Genomic DNA, 22,909 nt, shown 5'->3' with positions numbered 1-22,909 from the left:
TAAATCGAAATGGACGTAAGTCGAACTTTACTACTGAATATCAACATCACATTTTTGTAATGACTTTATTTTATTGTTTTATTTTGGTATTTCATGTTTTACTTTATACTTTTTATGCTGTTAGTACTGTATTTTATACTGTAAGGTTTAGAATAAACACTGTGTACAACACAAACACTTGTTTATTTCCCAGAAATTTGGCATAAAAAACACGGTCGTAAGTCGAGTTGTCATATGTGGAGCAGGTCGTAAGTCGGATTGTAGGTGTATTTTGATGTGAAAAATGGAATAACAAAAAAAGGATAGCCATTTGCTTATGTTTTTATTGGTACTATTCATGCATCCACATAAAAAATGAAAAATTTTAGTACTTTAAGAAATGATCACATGAACAGGAGGCAGCAATGAATATATGCAAACCCATCATCAAATATTCTAAAAAGTAGAGATTTCTTTAATTTCTGGTATTTAAAGGGTAATATTTCCAAATAAATCTGTCTTCATTACAAAATACAATACATTTACATTACATAATACTGACAGTTCAATCCTTTCAGCTGCATATTAGCTAATAAATTTTGTTAAAAGATTTAGGGAATGGGTTTGGCAAGTGCTGAGGATGGGTAACCTCAGATCCTCAGTCAAGTGTAATGATACAACCCCCAAAAGTTGCCAAGTTTTGCATGCCAAAGTTTTTAAATTCTAACTCAAGAACAATTTAAGGAATATTACTCTATATTTGAAGATTCAGTCACAAAGTAAAATGACACTTGAATAACATTAATTATAAGATGAGTTTCACTATAGCTCATTATAAATAGAAAGACTGATGTAATCCCCTAACCTTACAGTACTGATCTGCTATATAAAAATTCACGATGTCTTTCTAAATCAAAGGTGGACAAATATGACAGCCTGTTGCAAACAGCAATCATCAAATGAATGAAAAATAGAAAGGCCAGTACTCTTCCATTTTAAAAATATTTTTGGCAATACTTATACAGTAGGCTACATTAATGTTTAAAATACTTCACACTGAAAAAAAAAAAATAGTAACTAACTTCTGCCTAATACCATCTCCTATAAGAGAGATTAATAGGTAAATTAAAAATGTGTATTGAAGAATAAATTTAACAACACAATGATTCAGCATGGGAGTAATTGGCTGTTACAATCATTTCACATAATCAACGCTGTCATAAGCATCTATGACTAACTTTCTATTGCATAATGCCGGCTTTTACAGCTCAGTTCCACAAAGCATACAAAAATACTATTCCACAAGCTGCACGTGTCACATACACGCTTGCAGGAAGAGCAACAAGAACTGTTCATTCACAGCTGTGACCAGGGCTTTGAACTCAAATATATGTTTCATTAGGACAGTGAGGGAATGTGGGGAAGGAGGGATAGAGAAGAGAGACAGAAAAAAAGGTAAGGCCACAGAAAACTAAAACTGAAGTATCATATGTAAATTTCAAGTCAATACCTACAGTGATAATGATCACTGTAAGTATTGTATATACACAAATATTAAGAAGACAGTGGACAGTATTGCACTGGGTGTCCCAAAATCAGGACCCAGCATAGAAAAAAAACTCACAATACATTATCTCAGATTAGCTTTCATCTCAATAAAAAATAACCACTTGTACTCTTAAGAATTAATGTATTACTGTTAATGGTATTCAGTTGGAATAATGAATGATTAAAGTGTAAAAACATTTCCTTCTAGTTCATATGTACCTCTGAAACATCCTGTAGGTATGAGACACTGCAAACTGGTAATGCACTGCTGACATGTGGGTGATAGATACTAACTGCAGTGAAGTATGTGAAAATGCCTAACTGAGAGAGTGGCGTACCAATAAAGACCATCAATGCAATTAGTGGCTATTACCAATGTCTGAGAAAAATATTTAAAAAATAATTCTAATACAAATCAATCCATAGTTCCAAATATGACCATCAATTACAATATTGTTGTCCATAAAATATATTCAGAATGCAAATTTTTTTTTTTAAATAAACTGAGTTCTTAATCCTTTGTCATTTAAAAAAAAATTATTCTACATGTAGAGCCATGTGAAAACAAAACTTTAGATTTTTTCCTACATTATGACAATCCTTTCATCTTGAAGTTTTGACTAAGTCACTGCAATTACTATTAGATTTTTGTAAGCAGGTGAAGAAACTGTGAATATGCATGAAAAATGTACTTACAGCTCCATATGAGAACTCTGCCTTCTTGGTGAGATGTCAGCAAGAACAATAATTTCTAGACATTTCAAATATATTCAAATTTTAGTAGACAAAACAGTACCTTAAACATTTGTAAATCATTCTATAAATTGGGCTGGCAGTCATAAACATGAAGTAGTTACCTATAGTTTGAACAAAAAACTACAAACATAAGGCCAATAATAAACAAGTCACTAATTCTGTGGAAGTCATTCATGCTGCAGGTTAGAACAGTATAATCAGGAAAAACTATTCAACAGTATCAACTACAAATATGTAAATAAAACACCATATAGAGAATCTTTATACAGTTCACTGTGAAATTTACAATGCAGTTTACACTGGTGACATTTCCAAAGACCTAGACATGAGAGTTATGGAAAACAGGTATACTTGGAGAACCAACAACTCTAAGAATGTTTGCTTAACACATCACAACTTACATTCCCACACCATGCATGGGAACGAAGAAAGATGTTCTACATAAAGAGTCAGATCTAAAAGCAGCAGTCTTTCGGAGGTCCCAATGCAGAACAAAGTATTATTATCATAACATTACAGTAAAAAAAGAACTAAACATGTAAGAGCACAAAAGATTTTTCCAGACTGCACCAACTCTGACCTCACATATGATGGGAGAGAATATAAATACCTGTACTTGATAATGAACCTCACCTGATGACTCAAAAAATAATTAATTCTTTGTTTCACAATGGTAGGGGATAAATATGCTTGAGCGTTTTTGTAAACTTGAAAGAACTTGCATAGTAATACATATAGATACTGTACAAGTTAAATTCTCTAATCAATACAGAATTGAAATACTATTAAAAGCACAGACAAATTAGAAAAATAAAGTGGTAATTCAAAGAATGAAAATATGTTACAAGACAATACAGTTTGAGGAAATGTAAATCCAGAAGTAATGATGCTGCACCTAGAGCAGGAGCAAAGAACTATCAAGAAGTAAAAGTAATGAAAAGAGCAAGAGACAGATGATACAGAATTAACAGACTTAAAACACTGGTGTGAGAAGCCTGCTCTAATCTGATGCCACAATCCACACATCTTCCCTTTAGAGACAGCCAAAGACAAAGCTTTCCCAGTTTATCCATTGACTGTAAGAGATCAATAATTTATTATTATTTATGCATGTACTCCTTACTCAAGCTTCTATTTAGGCAGTGGAATTTTCTCAAACTAGATGCATTATGTATTTAGAAAGAAAGGGAATGCTTCACATTTGCTCCACAAGTGTTTCACAGGTAACTATGAGCTGCTGGTCTGGTGCCAAACAATATACAACATAGAAGAAAAAATATAAATGAATGAATATTTCACAGCTGTTCATGGATGTAAAGTCAGGTAAAAATCTTCCAACATGTTTCAATGTGTGCTCTTTACTAGTAAATCACTAAATTACATAAGTATGCAATAAGCATAACGGAATGATGCATAAACAAGGAGGATAATGTTCTAAATACCATTTCTTAAGTGCATTAGAACAGGAGACAGACAAAAATACAAGTCAAAGAGCTATGACTGTATTCAATGAACAGCGAGGGGAAGCTCCCTTGCATACTGGAGAATAGAAAGAAGTTGTTTAGAGCTTAGAAAAATAAAATATACTGTAATTAAAAAGACAAATAATTACTTTCTGACAGCTTTACCAATTTTAACAATCCTTGACACATTGTTCTCTCAGCCCACTTCAATTTAAAGTAAATGGTTAGAAAATAAAAACCAAACTTATTACAAAAGTTAATTTCCAAGAATGTAAAATGTGCAAAATAAAATGGCAGTTTTTAATTAGGACCCTTACAGTGTGTGGTTAATAATGAGGTCAGTAAAAACAATTTAAATATCAATGATCATAAATTATTTCTCAGTGTTCTTACGAGACTTTTTACTACCTGCTGATGATTCACCTTTGGAACCCTCTTTCCAGTTCTGAATGAGAGACAAGACACTGTCAAGCTCTTTTTCGTTGGCTTTCTTCTCAGCTTCAATTACTGCTACCTTTCTGTCATATTCTTCTTTTAGCATCTGTATCCTTTCATCGCACTGAAGATTCTTGTTATTTAATTTAACCAACAAATTTGTTAATTCTCTAAGACTTTTATGACCCATGTTTGCAGTCAGCTCCTTTTTTTTCCTTTCTCTTTGATCCGAGAAATCTTCCATTGTTGACAAAGGAGAAGGAACCATATCTCTTGACATTAAACAGGAATCATCATTACGAAGCTCACTTTGAAATGGCATTGCTATTACTTGATCTGGATTCTCTGAATCTGGTATTTCTTGTTTAATATTTGCCTCAACATTATCATGTGCATATCTAGTTTCCTCACCTGGCTGCATTGGATTGTCATGGATTGTGGTAACATTGTGACCATTTGCATCTTGGAGCCCTGATGCAGTGTGTTGCTGTGCCATGTATAATGGCAGCATAGATGGCACCAATGGAAACACGGGGAGGGAAGGGGGGTATGCAGGCACATTGGGTAACATGTTCATTGTCATGTCTGGAGGAATTTCTACCATGTGCTCAGGACTGTCTGGTTTTTCTTGCTTCACTGGTACTTCATCAACTGGACTTTGTCTGTCAAGATCCTCACTTCCTGATAAATGATCTCCCCTCTTTTTACCAAATCCTCTACTTCCTCGTTTTCTCTTGCTTACTTGCCTAGAGTTACTCTCATCTGATATTTGAACGATTGGCTCCAACAAGCTCATGTTCCAATCTTTGTTGTCGTTTTCCCAGTCGTCAGGAACGGCAGAGAACCAATCATCTTCCTCTTCACTCATGAATGGCTCGGTTTTCCTGTTGACAAAAGGTGTAATGAAAATGTGAACATATGCTAATGCAAATATAAACTGATATTAATAAAGTGACAAAGAGCAAAAGATGCACACTGTTATTTTTCATACAATCCCAGTTGGTACCTCTTAATTCCATGACTAACCATTAAGGCAGGAATATGCAATAAAAACTCTTACCAAAAGTCTTAGGCAGAAAAACGTAAGAAGTTCAGTGGGTAGGGAAGTTTTACCAAAAATGAGATTTTTTATATGAAATAAAATTTTTTTTTGCAAATATATGGAATAGGAACTAGGTTGTTGAAAGCAGTGATGAGTTTTTATGAGGAAAGTGAGGATCAGGTTAGAGTATGTAGGAGAGAGGGGGATTATTTCCCAGTAAAAGCAGGCCTTAGACAGGGATGTGTGATGTCACCATGGTTGTTCAATATACTGTATTTATAGATGGGGTTGTAAGAGAAGCGAATGCTCGGGTGATGGCAAGAGGTGTGGAGTTAATAGATAAAGAATCTAACACAAAGTGGGAGTTGTCACAGTTACTCCTTGTTGATGACACTGTGCTTTTGGGAGATTCTGAAGAGAAGTTGCCGAGGTTGGTGAATGAGTTTGGTAGGGAATATAAAAGAAGAAAATTAAAAGTGAATATAGGAAAGAGTAAGATAGAGTGGGGCAAGAAGCCTCCCTTAAGGTAATTATGTACATAATTATAATCACGGGGGAGCGCTAAACCCGTGGGATTATACAGCACATGTGGGGGGGATGGAAGGTATTCAGGAAGAACTCAGGGAGTCAGAGCACAGATCTAATTCCTTAGATCAAGAGCCCCTCACCAGCATCAAGGAGCCCCTTAAGGTAAAATGCATGCTGTATCTACAATATTTAGAATACTGATCTGTAGGTTTTAGTAGAAAGCAGAGCTAATTCACTCTCCTCTCTGAGAGTTACATCTCTCTACTGTGCATTTATAATGTAGAAAACTTAAGTTGCTTTAAAGACACTAAAGGGGCCTTTTACCCCATGCCTGGGGTAAAAGGCAGCATCATACTGGTCCGCCATCACAAATCCGGCAATCAGTTATTCGGTTCCTTCAGTTATTCAGCACTAATTTTGGCTAGCATAATTTCAAATTTCCAGGGTCGCCACACCAACCTGCTGGTACTGTTTGGTGGCGCTACTTGCTACATAAGTCATTCCAATTTCTTTTTCTCCATTTATTGTTTTAACCTGCTTACTTTTAGCCCTAGCCATGGTTCCAATGAATAAAAGAAATGCTTCTCATTATGTAAAGCACCTACACAGTACATTATCCATTAAAGATAAGGTGGCTTTGAAGCCACTGTTGGTTGCCATGAGCTCAGTCTCATGAAGCAGGAGAATATGCTTTATTATTACGCTAATATCAACAATTGATCTAATATGACATAATAAACAATATAAATAACATAAAACATGTTAAATACTCCAGAATGAATAATATTTGGCATAACACCGAGCAGTTCGACAGAGTTATGAAGAGGATATGGTAAACAAATACCATTCTCCTATCCTTGTCTTGGTGGCTTATATTAGAGAAAACGGAGTATAGCACAGGGCTAACTATGATATACACTCATACTCCACCATAAACATGAAACAAAGTTATTTTCTCTCAAAAGATTATCACACATAGCAGCATATGTGTAGAGAACCTAGGCTAACCCCAAAAAATTCAACGTGACTTATTTTTAGTACCTAGCTTGGATTAGCCATATATGATTTTTGGTAAATATTCGATTCCCAGCCAGGGTAGAAACATTAGGCGTGTTTCTTTAAACCTGTTGTCTATGTTTACCCATCAGTAAACGGGTATCTGGGTGTTATCCTGGGACACTGACCTAATTTTCTTGAAATACTCAGCATAACAAGTGGCTTTCTATACAGTAGTATGTCACTGATGTCAGCTAGGCCTGTATACCTTGTACACGTACGCGTAGTAAATAAAGATATTATTATTATTATTACTGTTATTATTATTATTTTCTCAGTTGTTTGTTGGGTTATCTTATTCAAACTTGGGCAATGTATGATGGAAAGATACTTCTTCACGTACACCAAAAATGAAAGAAATCAGACCATAAATAGCGGAGTTCACTTTTCAGCCATTAGCGGCCGCTTAGTGGTATATTTTTGTATGGTTGTTATGGTTATATTCTCATTTTTTCAGTCTCATTTGATAGAATGAAAGATATATTACAGAAATAGATATGATTTTGATTGCTTTCATGACGAAAAGTACCTTGAAATTGAGCTCACAGTAGCGAAAATGTTCTATTCTTTAGCAAAGCTCAAGAGTAAACAAATGACGTCACTGTCCAATACCTGTCCGCCTGCCAGTCTAAATTCCAGGACAGAGTCAAGAATGGATTGACATTATTTATACAATTACAATAATGCAGTAGTCTGCATAACAGTAAATCTTTTATTTTTTTTTTGTGAATAAAAATTCCAAATGGTAAGCAAGAGTAATATAAGAGGGGCCTGGAGCCATGACTAATGAACAGAGAAAATGTTATTTTAGTGCCAGGAATGTCTGCATTGTTTATTCTGGACCCTATTTTGAAATTGGCATCTGTTGAAATTTGTGTAAAATTGGCCAAATTGCCAATTTCTGACCTCTTTATTGGGTAGTTGAAATAAGTGAATGGGCGGTTTCTTGTACTCAGTTGACAGACTAGAAGTAAATAAGTTTATTCAGGTACAGTGGACCCCCGCATACCGTCGGCATCACAAAACGTTTAATCCGCATACCACTCGCTTTTATCGCAAAAATTTTGCCTCGCATACCACTCAAAAACCTGCTCACCGCTGTTCGTCGGAGACGCGTCCAATGTGCGCCCTTAGCCAGCCTCACATGTGCCGCCGGTGGCATTGTTTACCAGCCAGCCTCCGCGGTAACATCCAAGCATACAATCGGAACATTTCGTATTATTACAGTGTTTTTGGTGATTTTATCTGCAAAATAAGTGACCATGGGCCCCAAGAAAGCTTCTAGTGCCAACCCTTCAGCAATAAGGGTGAGAATTACTATAGAGATCTAGAAAAAGATCATTGATAAGTATGAAAGTGGAGTGTGTGTCTCTGAGCTGGCCAGGTTGTATAATAAACCCCAATCAACCATCGCTACTATTGGTGGTACAGCTGCTGCTGCTGCTGTACCACTGTCAGCTGCTGCTGCTGCTGTAGCATCGTCTGCTGCTGCTGTAGCATCGTCTGCTGCTGCTGTAGCATCGTCTGCTGCTGCTGTAGCATCGTCTGCTGCTGCTGTAGCATCGTCTGCTGCTGCTATAGCATCGTCTGCTGCTGCTGTAGCACTGTCAGCTGCTGCTGCTGCTGTAGCACCGTTGCTGATGTGGCTTTTTGAGAATACCAAGAAACAATTAACCCCAGAGGATTTGCCACCCAGGATAACCCAAAAAAGTCAGTGTCATCGAAGACTGTCTAACTTATTTCCATTGGGGTCCTTAATCTTGTCTCCCAGGATGCAACCCACACCAGTCGACTAACACCCAGGTGAACAGGGAAAAATGCCTGGAACTAGTGCTCATATTGGTGAATTTAAAGCCAGCAAAGGTTGGTTTGAGAGATTTAAGAATCGTAGTGGCATACAGTGTGATAAGGCCTGTTCTGGAAGAAAATGCCAAACAGGACCTACAGTACTCAGGAGGAAAAGGCACTCCCAGGACACAGTGTCTCATCAGTCATTGCTGCATCTTCAATAAAGGTAAGTGTCATTTATTCTTCATTTAGTAGAGTAGTACATGCACAATATATATTGTGCATGTACTACTCTATTATTGTGCATGTATCCTTCTCTTTGTGTGTAGGAAAATGTATATTTCATGTGGTAAAATTTTTTTTTCATACTTTTGGGTGTCTTGCACGGATTAATTTGATTTCCATTATTTCTTATGGGGAAAATTCATTCGCATACCGATCATTTCGCATAACAATGAGCCCTCTTGCACGGATTAAAGTCGCTATGCGGGGGTCCACTGTATACACAAATACAGTTACATAGATTATCATACATAGCAGTGTATGTATAGAGAACCTGGGATAACCCAGAAAAGTCAGACAAAGTGACTTATTTCCAGTACCTGGCTTGGGCTTGCCATACATGATTTTTGGTAAATATTTTTTTCTCGGTTGTTTGTTGGGCTATCTCATTGAAACTTGGGCAATGTATGATGGAAAGATGCTTCTTAACGTACAACAAAAATAAAAAAGATGGACGATAAATAAGGGAGTTCACTTTTCAGCCATTAGCCGCCTCTTTGCAGTATATTTTCGTATGGTTTTTATGGTTGTATTCTCATTTTTTGGACTCATTTGATAGAATGGAAGATATACTACAGAAAGACATGATTTTGATTGCTTTCATGATGAAAAGTACCTTGAAATTGAGCTCAAAGTAGCAGAAATGTTCGATTTTTGCTGATGTTCAATGAACTGTGTAAGTCAAGTTGGTTAATTTTATTAAGCGTATTCTAACTCAACCACTCTGTAATTCGGCCAACTCAGTAATCCGGCACACTACAGGTCCCAATGATGCCGGATTTGTGATGGAGGACCTGTACTGTGCTAACTGGACAAATAAGTAGGGGCTATAGGACCCAACATGTATCTATAAGTAACAGTTACTCTGAAATACCTAATTATATTGAATTGATGGGGACTTTGCTCTAAATGTCAGAAGGACTGATCAACCTTATGACTGAGAGGCAGCTGGGTCAAACCTATTTTGTTATGGGGCTATAGGACCCAACATGTATTTATAAGTAACAGTTACTCTGAAATACCTAATTATATTGAATTGATGGGGACTTTGCTCTAAATGTCAGAAGGACTGATCAACCTTATGACTGAGAGGCAGCTGGGTCAAACCTATTTTTCTCAATATAATAGGTTATACTATAGACACATAAACACACAATTTAAATAAGTAGTTTATAAAGTTGTATTTCTTTTTGTAAAAGTAAAATTAAGGTGTGGTAGAATTGTGGTAACTGGAGAAGTGTGCTTGGCAACAGTCTTTTGTTTTGGTGGGAGGAGCTTAGCCAGGCTCTCTCTCTCTCTCCCTCTCACTGACTCTCTCTCTCTGTGGCTGACCTTCAACCTGGCAGGATCTCTGGGTCCTTCTCCTAGCTTTTGGGGCATCATGTGTGCTCCAGGGGTGAGTTTTTATAATTTAAGTTTTTGCCACCATACCCAGGGTGACTAAAGTGTGTCAAAACACTGGTTAGCCCAGAGTTATGTCAAGAGAGAAGGACAAAAGTTAATAAGGTACACCATGTGGGAGAACAGCTATGGAGTGTGTAGATCTTGTTTTGAAAATGTGAGGCTGTAATTGTATATTCTGTACATATCTATTGAGAATACAGTTATATTTTTATAGTAGTAGTTTACATAACCTGTGAAGAGGGCTGGTGAAAGGGTATCAGAGACACTCAAGATGATCAGCCATGATGTAAGTATTACCCCTAGACAGATAAGGCCATTAAGTAAAAAGCTACCCCACACTAGAACATGTAGTGAGAACCTTACTATCAAAGTAATAAGGGACAACCAACGTAACAGAAGAGGAGAAGAGAAGAGGAGAGGCAAAGGAGAGAAGAGGAGAGAAGAGGAGAGAAGAGGAGAGAAGAGGCGAGAAGAGGAGAAGAGGATGGTGCATCAAAGAAGTAGTGAAATCTTCGGCCCCCATGCACAGTGCTTCTCCTAAACCTTACAGTATAAAATACAGTACTAACAGCATAAAAAGTAAAGTACAAAATAAAATACAAAAAAATATAAAATCATTACAATTACGTGATGTTGATAAACAGTAGTAAAATACAGAGGACCCCTGCCTTACGATATTAATCCGTTCCTGAGAGCTCATCATATGCCAAAATTATTGTAAGGCGAATTAATTTTCCCCATAAGAAATAATGGAAATCAAATTAATCCGTGCAAGACACCCCAAAGTATGAAAAAAAAAAATTTGCCACATGAAATATTAATTTTAATACACACAAACTGAAGAAGACATGCACAGTTAATACTCTACTAAGAATAGAATACATGACACTTACCTTTATTGAAGATCTGGTGATGACTGATGGGATGGGAGGAGGGGAGAGTGTGGAAGTTGTTATTGTTTAGAAGGGGAATCCCCTTCCATTAGGACCTGAGGTAGCAAGTCCTTTTCTGGGGTTACTTCCCTTCTTCTTTTAATGCCACTAGGACCAGCTTGAGAGTCACTGGACCTCTGTCACACAACATATCTGTCCATAGAGCTCTGCACCTCCCGTTCCTTTAAGACTTTCCTAAAATGGGCCATAACAATGTCATTGTACAGGTTGCCAACAAGGCTTGCAGTAGCTGTGTCAGGGTGATTTTCATCCGTAAAGGTTTGCAGTTCAACCCACTTTGCACACATTTCCGTAATCTCATTTTTCAATCCAATACTAATTCTCGCCCTTTTTACCACAGGGATGACACTAGAAGCTTTCCTGGGGTCCAGGGTGACTTATTTTGCAGTTACAAGCACTAAAAACACTGGGATAACGTGAAATGTACCAAATGTATGCGTAGATGTGACCGCATTGACTGGCTTGTAAACACTGGCACTGAGGCCACGTGTGGGATGCGTCCCGGACGAAACACGTGAGACGAGGCAAAATTTTTGCGTTCAAATGTATCGTATGGAGGATTTAACGTAACGCGATGCCATCGTAAGGCGGGGGTCCACTGTATTTAGTAAAAAGTAACATATGATGCTATGAAGCTAATATAGAGTCAGAGAGCCAATCAGGAACCTTCTGTGTAGAAGTGCTGACACAAGCAAGTGAGAGTGGCTGATAAAATGTTCTGTTCTTATGCTAATATCAACAATAAGGCTTATTTACTCATCACAATTGATCTATTTTGACATAAGGCAAAATATCAATAGCACAGAAGCATAAAAAATGCACCAGAATAAATGTTATCTAGCATAATATGAAGGCCTGCTGCACAGACAGGAAAGGGACTTTGTGGACACCACCGACCATAAGGCATATTATCCCTTCTTTCATCACTCTTATGAGAGAAAATGGATCTAGCATGAGGGCAAACTGTAATAAACACTCATAGCTTACGAAAACACTGAAAAAAAAGGGGATTTTTTTGGGGGGGGGGGAGGGGGAATATTTCCCGAGTACAGTGGACCCTCAGCTAACAATATTAATCCATTCCTGAAAGCTCATCGTATGCTGAAATTATCGTTAGCTGAATTAATTTTCCCCATAAGAAATAATGGAAATCAAATTAATCCGTGCAAGACACCCCAAAGTATGAGAAAAAAAAATTTTACCACATGAAATATTAATTTTAATACACACAAACTGACACTTACCTTTATTGAAGATCTGGTGATGATTGATGGGATGGGAGGAAGGGAGAGTGTGGAAGTTGTTAATGTTTAGAAGGGGAATCCCCTTCCATTAGGACTTGAGGTATCAAGTCCTTTTCCGGGGTTACTTCCCTTCTTCTTTTAATGCCGCTAGGACCAGCTTGAGAGTCACTGGACTTCTGTCGCACAACATATCTGTCCATAGAGGCCTGTACCTCCCGTTCCTTTATGATTTGTCTAAAGTAGTTCACAACATTGTCATTGTAATAGTCACCAGCACGACTTGCAATAGCTGTGTGAGGGTGATTTTCATCCATAAAGGTTTGCACTTCAAGCCACTTTGCACACATTTCCTTAATCTCTTTCTTCATATCCATAGTAGTTCTCACCCTTTTTCCCACAGGGTTGGCACTAGAAGCTTTCTTGGGGCCCATAGTGACTTATTTTGCAGGTACAATCACTAAAAGCGCTGTGATAATATGAAATGTTCTGATTGTATGTGTGGATGCGACCGCACTGACTGGCTTGTAAACACTGACACCCATGGGACAACTGAGGCACGCTCAGGCCACATGTGGAAGCGTCTCGAACGAATCGCGTAGGGCGAGTTTTTTAGCGTTAGCCGAGGCAAAATTTTTGCATTAAAATGTATCGTATGCTGGATTTAACGTAAGGTGATGCCATCGTTAGCTGAGGGTCCTCTGTATTCGGGTAAGCACACGCTTTTGGCTATTATCTTGGAAGTAAGTTATTCACCCATTTTGTGAAAACCAATCAATAATGAACTGATTGAAGTGATTTCCACAACAAACATAAAAGAATGATTGCTTTACAAGATTAAGATTTAATTTCTGAATTATCCCTATCGGCAATTTTCTAAGGTTCAACTTATGTCCATTTTGACTTACGGCCGGTTGGTCGGAACCAAGCTTGGTTGTAGTAGGGTAGTAGATGTAAACTTGCATCAGCAACTGCTGAGGAATTCACAGATCAGTTAAGGAAGATAGACAGCTATCTGGATAGGCTAAAAAATCCCCCACGAAACAATTTACTTCTTGGAGATTTTAATCTTCCTCATGTAAAATGTAAGATGGCACAACGCAATGTTATACCAGAAATATCTCCAGGAAGCACTCTGGTGCAACAGACACATACCAGGGAACTAATGAGGCTTTGTGAAAAGTACTCATTGAACCAACAGATAATTGATCCCATTAGAAATGAAAATACCCTGGATTTGATATTCACAAACAATGAGGAACTAATCAGAGACAAAACAGTTACAAAAACAATATACTCTGATAACAACATCATAGAAGTTCAAACGAGTATTAACTCAGGGTTCAGGAACTGCATTACTAATGTTAGAGACAGGATGTTCAATATGTTTAATTTTAACAGCCATAGAACTGACTGAAAAAATAAACCTGAGAATCAGATATGAGCGACCTAAATCCCCATCAATACCTAGAGAAGCTGAATACAAAAGCATACAAGGTATGTATGAAGCACGTACCATTGAGGAAACCCAGAAGATCAGATATAGAAAGAGAGCGTAGGATATGGTACAGAAGACAACGGGTTACTGAATTGCTTAAAAACACAAATATGTTGCAACAGAGGAAAGATAGACTTAGCCAAGATATCACTGAATTAAGAGCAAAAACTTAGGATGTTGCAGCTGACCGAAGAAGTCCAAAGGGAACAAAGAGCCATACAAGATATTGCAAGAAACCCAAAATATTTCTATTCCTATGCAAAATCCAAGCTAAGAACTACCTGTAGAATTAGACAATTATTGAGAGGAGATCTGTATACTGATGATGTACTGGAAATGAGTGAAATCCTAAAAAAAACAGTATGAGTCGGTGTTCAGCAACCCACTACATGACAGCAAGGTAGAAAATGCAGAAATATTTTTCACTCCAGCAGAAGGCCACACAGACCAACTAACTGACATTAGTGCAAATCCCATAGATTTTAAAGAAGAATTGGATAATATGCCCAGTCACTCAGCACCTGGACCAGATTCATGGAATGCTCTATTTATAAAGAAGTGCAAAGTACCACTAGCATGAGCCCTCAGTATTCTTTGGAGAAAGAGCTTAGATCTAGATGAAACACCAGAGGCCTTAAAGAGTGCAGACATAGCTCCTTTGTACTATTATTATTATAATCAAAAAGAAGCGCTAAGCCACAAGGGCTATACAGCGCTGCAGGGTAGGGAAGGAAGCGAGGGTATCGGGCGGCAGAAGAGGGGAGGGATGATTAGTAGGTTACAGAAAACAGCAGGGCAGGGGATAGTGCGGGGATAGAGGGTAGCAAGAGATTGAGGTAGAAAGGGCTGAAGTTATCATCATCAGAGTTTGTGGAGTAAGTCAGTTGTTGTCAAAAAGTCAATGAGAGAGTCCGTATGAAAAGTGGGTCCATCAACGAGAAGGGAAGGTAAAGAGAGAGAAGCGGAGCGAAGACGACGGTGGAGGTAAATTCTGCTTGCTTGTTGATAAAGTGGACAGTCTAACAGAATGTGGCTGACCGATACTGGAACTTGACAATTCTCACAGAGAGGAGCAGGGCGCCTCTCCATGAGATACCCATGAGTAAGACGAGTATGGCCAATGCGAAGGCGGGAGAGAGTAGTCTCCCAACCTCTACACTGGTGACAAGAAGACGGCCAGTAACCTATACTCGGTTTAATAGAACAAAGATGGCCAGTAACCTATACTCGGTTTAATAGAACAAAGTTTGTTATTGAGCAGAGCAGACCAACGTTGTTGCCAACGGGTGTGAAGGTGGGTAGCTATTACAGCAAAATAGTCTGGAAATGGAATACCTCTATATGAAATTGGTAGGTCATGTACTGCTGACTGCGCAGCAGTGTCTGCCTGTTCATTGCCCTGTACGTCAACATGACCAGGGGCCCAACAAAAAACAATATCTTTATGCTTGGTAGTGATACGGCGTAGCCAAAGTTGGATATGGAGAACTAGGGGGGTGAGGTGTATCAAATTTCCGTATAGCCTGTAGAGCACTAAGGGAGTCTGAGACAACCACAAATGATGACACAGGCATAGATGCGATATGAATAAGTGCTGCAAGAATGGCATACAATTCAGCAGTAAAAATGCTAGCCGAAGATAGTAAATGCCATCGCACGACGCTGTCTGGAAACACTGCTGCGAATCCGATGCCGTCAGAAGATTTAGAGCCGTCTGTGTACATGGCGATAGCATGAGAATGAGAGTGGAAGTGGTCAAGAAAAAGAGAGCGGGAAGCCACCATAGGCAGTTGGGCTTTCAAGCAAAGGAGTGAGAAAGAACAGACCCGAACAGCTGGAACTTCCCAGGGGGTAGGGAAAAGTGAGATGCTACATGAACATATAAAGGCGGTAACTGAAGGGAAGACAAGAGCGAATGTAGGCGAAGAGAGAAGGGACAGAGCAAACAGGGGTGGCGAACAAATAAAGAATGTCTACTAATATCAGTGACCATTCTATAAATGGATTGCGGAGATCGTGAGAACGCACATATTAGCGAAGGCAATGGGCATCACAGCAATCAGACAAGGATGGAACATTTGCTTCTGCATAGAGGCTCTCAACAGGGGAAGAGTGAAAAGCACCAAGGCATAAACATAATCCTTGACGATGGATGGGGTTAAGGCTAGAGAGTAGCAGGAGAGGCTGCGGAATAGATCTGGTCACCATAATCGAGTTTCGGTAAAATGAGGGCTGAATGTAGGAGAAGGAGAGTTCGACGATCAGCTCCCCATGAAAGATGAGCAAGGGTTTTAAGAAGGTTCAGCCGGCTGAAGCTCACCCCAATTACCCGAGGCCGCGTACATTCCACTGTAAATAGGCCATGATTGGCAATGATAAAGATACTAGAAATCTGCAGGTATGGGTACTTATGGACTAGAGGGATTAGAAAAGTCCACATGCGGTGGCAGCGGGAAAACGTTCAAGCAGCGAAGGAACGGTGCACTGTGAAGAAAGTAGTTGTGCAGATGGAGAAGAGGAAAAAGAAGGAACAGAGGGTGGATCAGTGTCCATTGATGGTTTGGTCTCTGCAATATATTCAGAGATTGCTTCAAGTGTTTCGGAGTTCAGAGACGTCATATGGGAGACAATATTGGAGATGGAAGGAGGAGGAGTTTGAGTAAAGATCGAAACTGTAATGGACTGTACCAAGGTAGTGGGGGCGAAAGGGTGGAGGGAACTGGAGAAGTGTGGGAGGGGACAGAAGAGGCAGAAACCTGGGAGGTGGCAGAAGAGGAAGAAACTTGGGAGGGGACAGGGGAGGAAGGCACAGTATGAGGAGGAGGATGAACCTCCACACTTGTAACAGAGCCAGTGAATGGGGAATACCCAGGTACAGAGACCGTGAAGGTAAAATGTGGCGGTGGATGAAGGGAAGGAGGGGTTAAAGGAGATTTTTTGGACTTCTGAGAAGTAGAGGGACGATTGGGAGGTGTCGTCGTACAAGGTCTTGTCGATACCGGGGTTTGTGAGGGAGAACACGAAGAAGTGAGAACAGACTGAGGTGTTGAAGTAGGGACGTCTGAGCCCAGGACAGCAAAAGAATTAGATACAGGAGTGACTATGGGACTGGCAAAAACAGAGAAGGCTGCAGAAGATGGGACCCCAGAAGTGGGGGGACGTTTTGAAACGAGAATAAGAAGCACGGGGTAGTCTCCCTTGGAGGCGGAGATGAGACACTGCCGTAGCATAAGGGAGACTTTCTGCCTCTTTGGGGCAACGAATTTCCCGCTCATTTAAGTAGACCTGGCAACGGTGAGAGTACGAAGGGTGAGCCTCATGACAATTAAGGCAAAAGGGAGGTCAACTGCAAGACGTATTAGAATGGTCATCGGCACCACAGACTGGGCATTCTGCTATAGATCTGCACTATTTCGCTGGGTGGCCAAATCGCCAGCAATTTCTACACTGTTGCAGTGTAGGGATCACCTTCTGAACTTGTAATCGATGACCTGTTACATAAACAGAGGATGGGAGTTCACGGCTGTCAAAAGTTAAACGAGCCACATTGCAAGGGTATCGTCTCCGCCCGTGGTCAGGAAGAACGTAAGTGTCTACCTTGAGAATTAGGAGATCTTGAAGTTCCAGCTGTTCAAGAATGTCATTGCCACATGTCTGGAAATTCTGATGGACTATGGTATGGGGCAAAATGACAGTACCACTACAAGAATTGAGGGAATGATGTTTTTCGATAGTGATAGGAATAGTATCGATATGTGGAAGAAGAGAAAGATCATGAGCTTGGGTAGCATTCTGGACTGTGATGATGCACATACCACTCTTAAGAGCATGAAAGGAAATATCTCTACCAACATGGCGTAGGAGTGCTTTGCCAATACTATGGTCGGAAAGATAGGCAGTAAAAGAAGTCGGTCTTAAAGTAAAGAATTTAGTCCATTGTGTGGTCCAAAACTGAGTGTGGAGAGGGAGTGCATGGCGTGTCGGTCTTTTCCGAGTAGAATGGGAAGGTAACGAAGTAACATCATCAGGAGATTGTTGTTGGCGTTTAGAAGTGGGACCAGAGTTGGTCCGATGTGGGATGGGCTGGCGATTCGAAAATTGCCGCACCATAGAGGGAGAGGCCGGAAGCATAGTCAAAAGAGAGCGGAGGTCAGACAAATCGAAGGAGTCAGTCGAAACCCCGGCACCTGAAGCGGGTGACAAAACAGCACCAGCAAGAGGTACAGGGGCCTTAGGGGTATCCGAAGAGTGGTCAAAAGACGAGGCGAGGTCAGAATGGGGTGGGGTAACAAGAGGGGGTCCGGGGATAGTGGGGTCATGGATTGGGAACTCCATGGAGGGATAATTCCTAGGAGGAATGAAAGGGCCAGAAATCTCCCTCCGCACCCAAGAGGACCTCAGCACCGCAAGTAGTGCAGATGCAGCATGGAACCCGTGCCATACCCTACCCTTCATGCCAGTAAACCAGCAATCTGGGACAGCAACCTCACATCTGCCGAGCTACCTCAGTGGACAAAAGAGAGGGCGGCCGGATATCCGCCACAAAGCATACCTCCTTCGGCCACCACCCCCGGAATCCAAAAGGTGGCTTCCAGAGATACACCCGTCGCCCGAAAGACACCCAAAGCCACCCTCCGGGATACCGGAGAGGGATTGGGACATCCCCAGGTGATCCAGATTCCACGGCAAACTACACCACCGCCAAGAGCCTCAACGAAATGGGATGGACCCCGGTACCCTTTCCCCCTACCTAGGAACTAGCACGTCTGTGGGAAAAATCCCAAAGGCCAAAAAGAGGAAGGGCAAAAGGGAGGGGGGTGGGGAGAAGGAGGAGGAAAGGAAAAAGGGGAGGATGGGATAGGGAAGGGGGGATTGGGGGGTAATTAGGTTTTATCTGAGGAAGGAGACCAACAGGTCTAATTCCTCAGACCAAGAGCCTCTTCACCACACCAAGGAGCCCCCCTTGAAGAGGAGCTCCTTTGTATAAGGGAGGTAATACAGCACAAGCTAAAAATTACAGACCAGTAGCCCTAACTTCTCACACCATAAAAATCTTCGAAAGAGTGATGAGACGGCAGATTACAAATTTAATGGACCAGCACAATCAGCATGGTTTTAGAGCAGGACGATCATGCCTGTCACAGCTGCTGAACCATTATGACAGAACTACGGAGGCACTGAAAGACACCCAAAATACAGATGTGATCTACACAGATTTTGCAAAGGTGTTTGACAAATGCGATCATGGAGTGATAGCGCACAAAATGAGGGCAATGGGCATTACAGGGAAGGTAGACAGATGTATTTTTGGGTGCCTAACACACAGAACACAAAAAGTAGTAGCAAACAGAGCAATTTCCAGCATTAGCGAGGTAAAAAGCTCAGTGCCCCAAGGCACTGTCCTGGCACCTGGCACACTTTTGTATCATCATTTGCATATGACACTAAAATAAGCATGAAAATCACTATGGTAGAGGATACTGAAAATTACAGGAAGACATAAGCAGGGTTTTCCAGTGGGCAGCGGAGAACACGACGTTCAATGGTGATAAGTTCCAGCTGCTTAGGTATAGAAAGAATGAAGAACTTGAAAAGAACACAATATACAAAACTCAAGCGGGTTATCAAACAGAACGAAAGGAACATGTAAAAGACCTGGGAATAATTATGTCAGCTAACCTTTCATTTAAAGACCATAACAAGACAAAGATCACAACAGCTAGGAAGATGATAGGGTTGGTATTGAGAACTTTCAAAACAAAGGAAATAATGCCGATGGTGACACTTTTCAAATTGCTAGTGCTCCCTCATTTAGAATATTGCTCGGTGTTGGCAGCCCCATTGAAAGCAGGTGAAATATCAGAGCTGGAACAAATACAGAGAACGTTTATGGCTCACACTGAGCCAGTAAAGCACCTAAATTACTGGAAACGCTTCAAGTCTTGAACATGTACTCACTGGAACGAAGAAGAGATACATGATAATATATACCTGGAAAGTACTTGAGGGCCTGGGCCCAAATCTGCACACTACCATAACAACATACTGGAGTGAAAGATATGGGGGGAAGTGCAAAATAAACCCAGTGAGGAGCAAGGGTGTGGTGGGGACAAGGGAACACTGTATCAACATCCGGGGTCCCAGACTATTCAATATCTTACCAGAAGATATCAGAAACATGGCTGGAACAAGTGTAGAAGCCTTCAAGAGGAAACTGGACAAGTATCTTTACCAGGTGCCAGATGAACCAGGCTGTGATGAATATGTGGGGCAGCAGGCCTCCAGCAGCAACAGCCTGGTTGACCAGGCAAGCACCAGATGAACCTTGCCCATGGCCGGGCTCCGAGAGTAGTGAAACTTTCGAAACTCTTCAAAGGTACATAAAAGGTATGACTGTGGTAAATGGTTTAAAAAACCGACAAGTTGGAGATTGAGAGACTTATGCAACATATGGGAAGCCACACAGTGGCTTCATCAGTCCAATACAAATCAGAAGGGTGTTAAGAGAGGATGAGTTTCAGGTAATCAGTCCCTCTGCCTGGAGTCGATGTGTTCAGTCCATCAATCAGTACTTTCTACAAGATTGATGGACTGAATACATCGACTCCAGACTGAGGGACTGATTACCTCAAATTCCCCCTCTCCTTACACCCTTCTGATTTGTATTGGACTGATGAAGCCACTGTGTGATGAAACATTTCCTCAATAAAGATTCCCATATGTTGTCTCTCTCAATCTTCAAAAGGTATGATTGTCGTTAACTACACAAGAGGTCCTACATGATAGGCTAGGTCTTGTTCTTTAGTAGCATGTAAGCCTTATGATTAGTTGCCTGAAATACATTGTGTAATTAGCAGCTTTATTTGCTTACTATTGTTCTAACACAGTGGTACCCTGACTTATGAGTTGAATTCGTTCCGCGACTCAGCTCGTAACTCAATTTGCTCGTATATCAAATCAATTTTCCTCAATAAAATTAACTGAAATGCAATTTAATCTGTTCCAGCCACCAAAAAAAGCACCCAATGTGTTTGTTATGGGGTTTTAAATAAGAAAAGTGTATTTATTTTGCCTTTTTTGCCAGGTCCCAGCAAATGTTTTAGAAATGCTGGAGTATATATGAAACTCCTTGAAGGATGGTGTAAGATGAATGTCACTCCACTGTTGACAGTGGAGCAGTGGTGACATTTGATGATCGTGCACTGTCTTGGCTTTATTTTACACTGTTACACATAAACATGTCTATCTGTTTGCTTCTGTCTGTTTGTCTGTGTAGCTCTATGTTTATCTGTCTTTCTGTCTGGCTGTGTTTCTGTCCTCCTGTCTCTCTGTCTCAGAGAGAGAGCTGCTCATGAACCAACAGGTATTACACACGATGCAGAGTTGTCACATCTGATTCCTGAACAAGTGAAAATGTGTATTACTTGCCTATTATGCCTTATATCTACAAGCACAGTGTAGCACTTTGTCTGAATATTTTTGGTTATCCTAGGTAATTTACAATATGTATAACTGTATTTATGTGTACCTGTGAGACAAAGAGATAGACAGTTGCCAGATAGACAGAGACAGATAGATACAGAAGGAAATAGAAACAGCCAAAGCAAATCACCTGCCAAACATGTATTACACGTTCCGGAATTGTTTCTCTTTACTTAGGGCATACGTTATAGAACATTCTGGCAGGATGACACTGCCAGTGGTATCAAAATTGAAAGGAAGTTACACATTGGTTATTATTGAGGTTTTTAATATTTCCTCGGTATCTCCTGCGAGTGGCAGTGTATCTGAAGCTCGCTTGTAACTCGGATTTTGGCTCGCAATTCAAAGCAAAATATTGACTGAACCACGGCACATAACTCGGAAAACTTGTAAGTAGGAGCACTTGAAAGTCAAGGTACCACTGTACATTGAAACTACATTATTTGCACAACATAAAGAAACAATTATTATTATTATACTGGTAACCATGCAAATCTTGTATGAGGTTTTTGGAATAAATCATTGAAAGTGATATAACTGAGTCCTGACACTGAAGAAATAGAGGTTAATTTGGGTCTGACTGACAGACATTTTTTCATGAAAAGTGCCAACACAAACATGTTCAATATTTTTAATTTAGTGTAAATAATGAGAAGTGCATAAATTACATATTACTAAATAACCATTCATATCTTTCATAAGCAAGGAGGGGAAACCACAGAGTGAAGAGCGACTAGTGAAGCAAAAAAAGTATTTAAATATCTCATTTTTTGATGTTTTGCATTTTAACCTTTTAAATGACTGGCATTTAAATCACAGAATGGGTGGGGGATCTTAACCCAGGGCATGACTGGCATTTAAATTTCAGTCTTAAATTTTACATTTCTTTTTTAACCCGTAAACGGTCCAAACGTATACAGTGGACCCCCGGTTAACGATATTTTTTCACTCCAGAAGTATGTTCAGGTGCCAGTACTGACCGAATTTGTTCCCATAAGGAATATTGTGAAGTAGATTAGTCCATTTCAGACCCCAAACATACACGTACAAACGCACTTACATAAATACACTTACATAATTGGTCGCATTCGGAGGTGATCGTTATGCGGGGGTCCACTGTATATACGTTTTTAACGCTAGTGCCCCAAACGTATATATACGTTTTATGTGTCATACATTTAACATTGCCACAATAAGCCTGAGTCGCCTAGACATGAGAGAATGGGTGTGAGCACTCACTGTGCGCCATATTAAAATAATTGGAGATGCCTGGGCACCATATGCTCTTTTTTCCTATTAAAAAACAACTATTTTTTTCCTCAAAAAAGTTGGGGCAGTACGGTAGTGAACGTATATATAAGTTTGGACCGTTTACAGTTTCTTTGTTTCCCCATTTTCATTTTATTTCACACTCATTGTCATTTTGTTTCAGGTTCAATCCTATGAGAGCCAGA

The 22,909-nt window shown here is 40.0% G+C and overlaps 1 protein-coding gene across 3 annotated transcripts in view; it reads right to left on the bottom strand.

The window, feature by feature from the left end:
- Window positions 1–305: 305 nt before the first annotated feature.
- LOC128706530 (uncharacterized) overlaps window positions 306–22,909 on the bottom strand; it is a 68,268-nt gene continuing 45,664 nt past the window's right edge. For all 3 annotated transcript variants that reach the window (XM_053801439.2, XM_053801440.2, XM_070090820.1), the window contains one exon: window positions 306–5,065. In XM_053801439.2, the coding sequence (XP_053657414.1) occupies window positions 4,120–5,065 (946 nt within the window). In that variant the 3' untranslated portion in view covers window positions 306–4,119. The remainder of the gene's footprint in view (window positions 5,066–22,909) is intronic.

Source organism: Cherax quadricarinatus, chromosome 3 (genome assembly GCF_038502225.1).
Source record: "Cherax quadricarinatus isolate ZL_2023a chromosome 3, ASM3850222v1, whole genome shotgun sequence".
NCBI lineage: Eukaryota > Metazoa > Arthropoda > Malacostraca > Decapoda > Parastacidae > Cherax > Cherax quadricarinatus.
The sequence above is the reverse complement of the archived record's forward strand: the minus strand, read 5'-3'. Positions and strand labels throughout refer to the sequence as shown.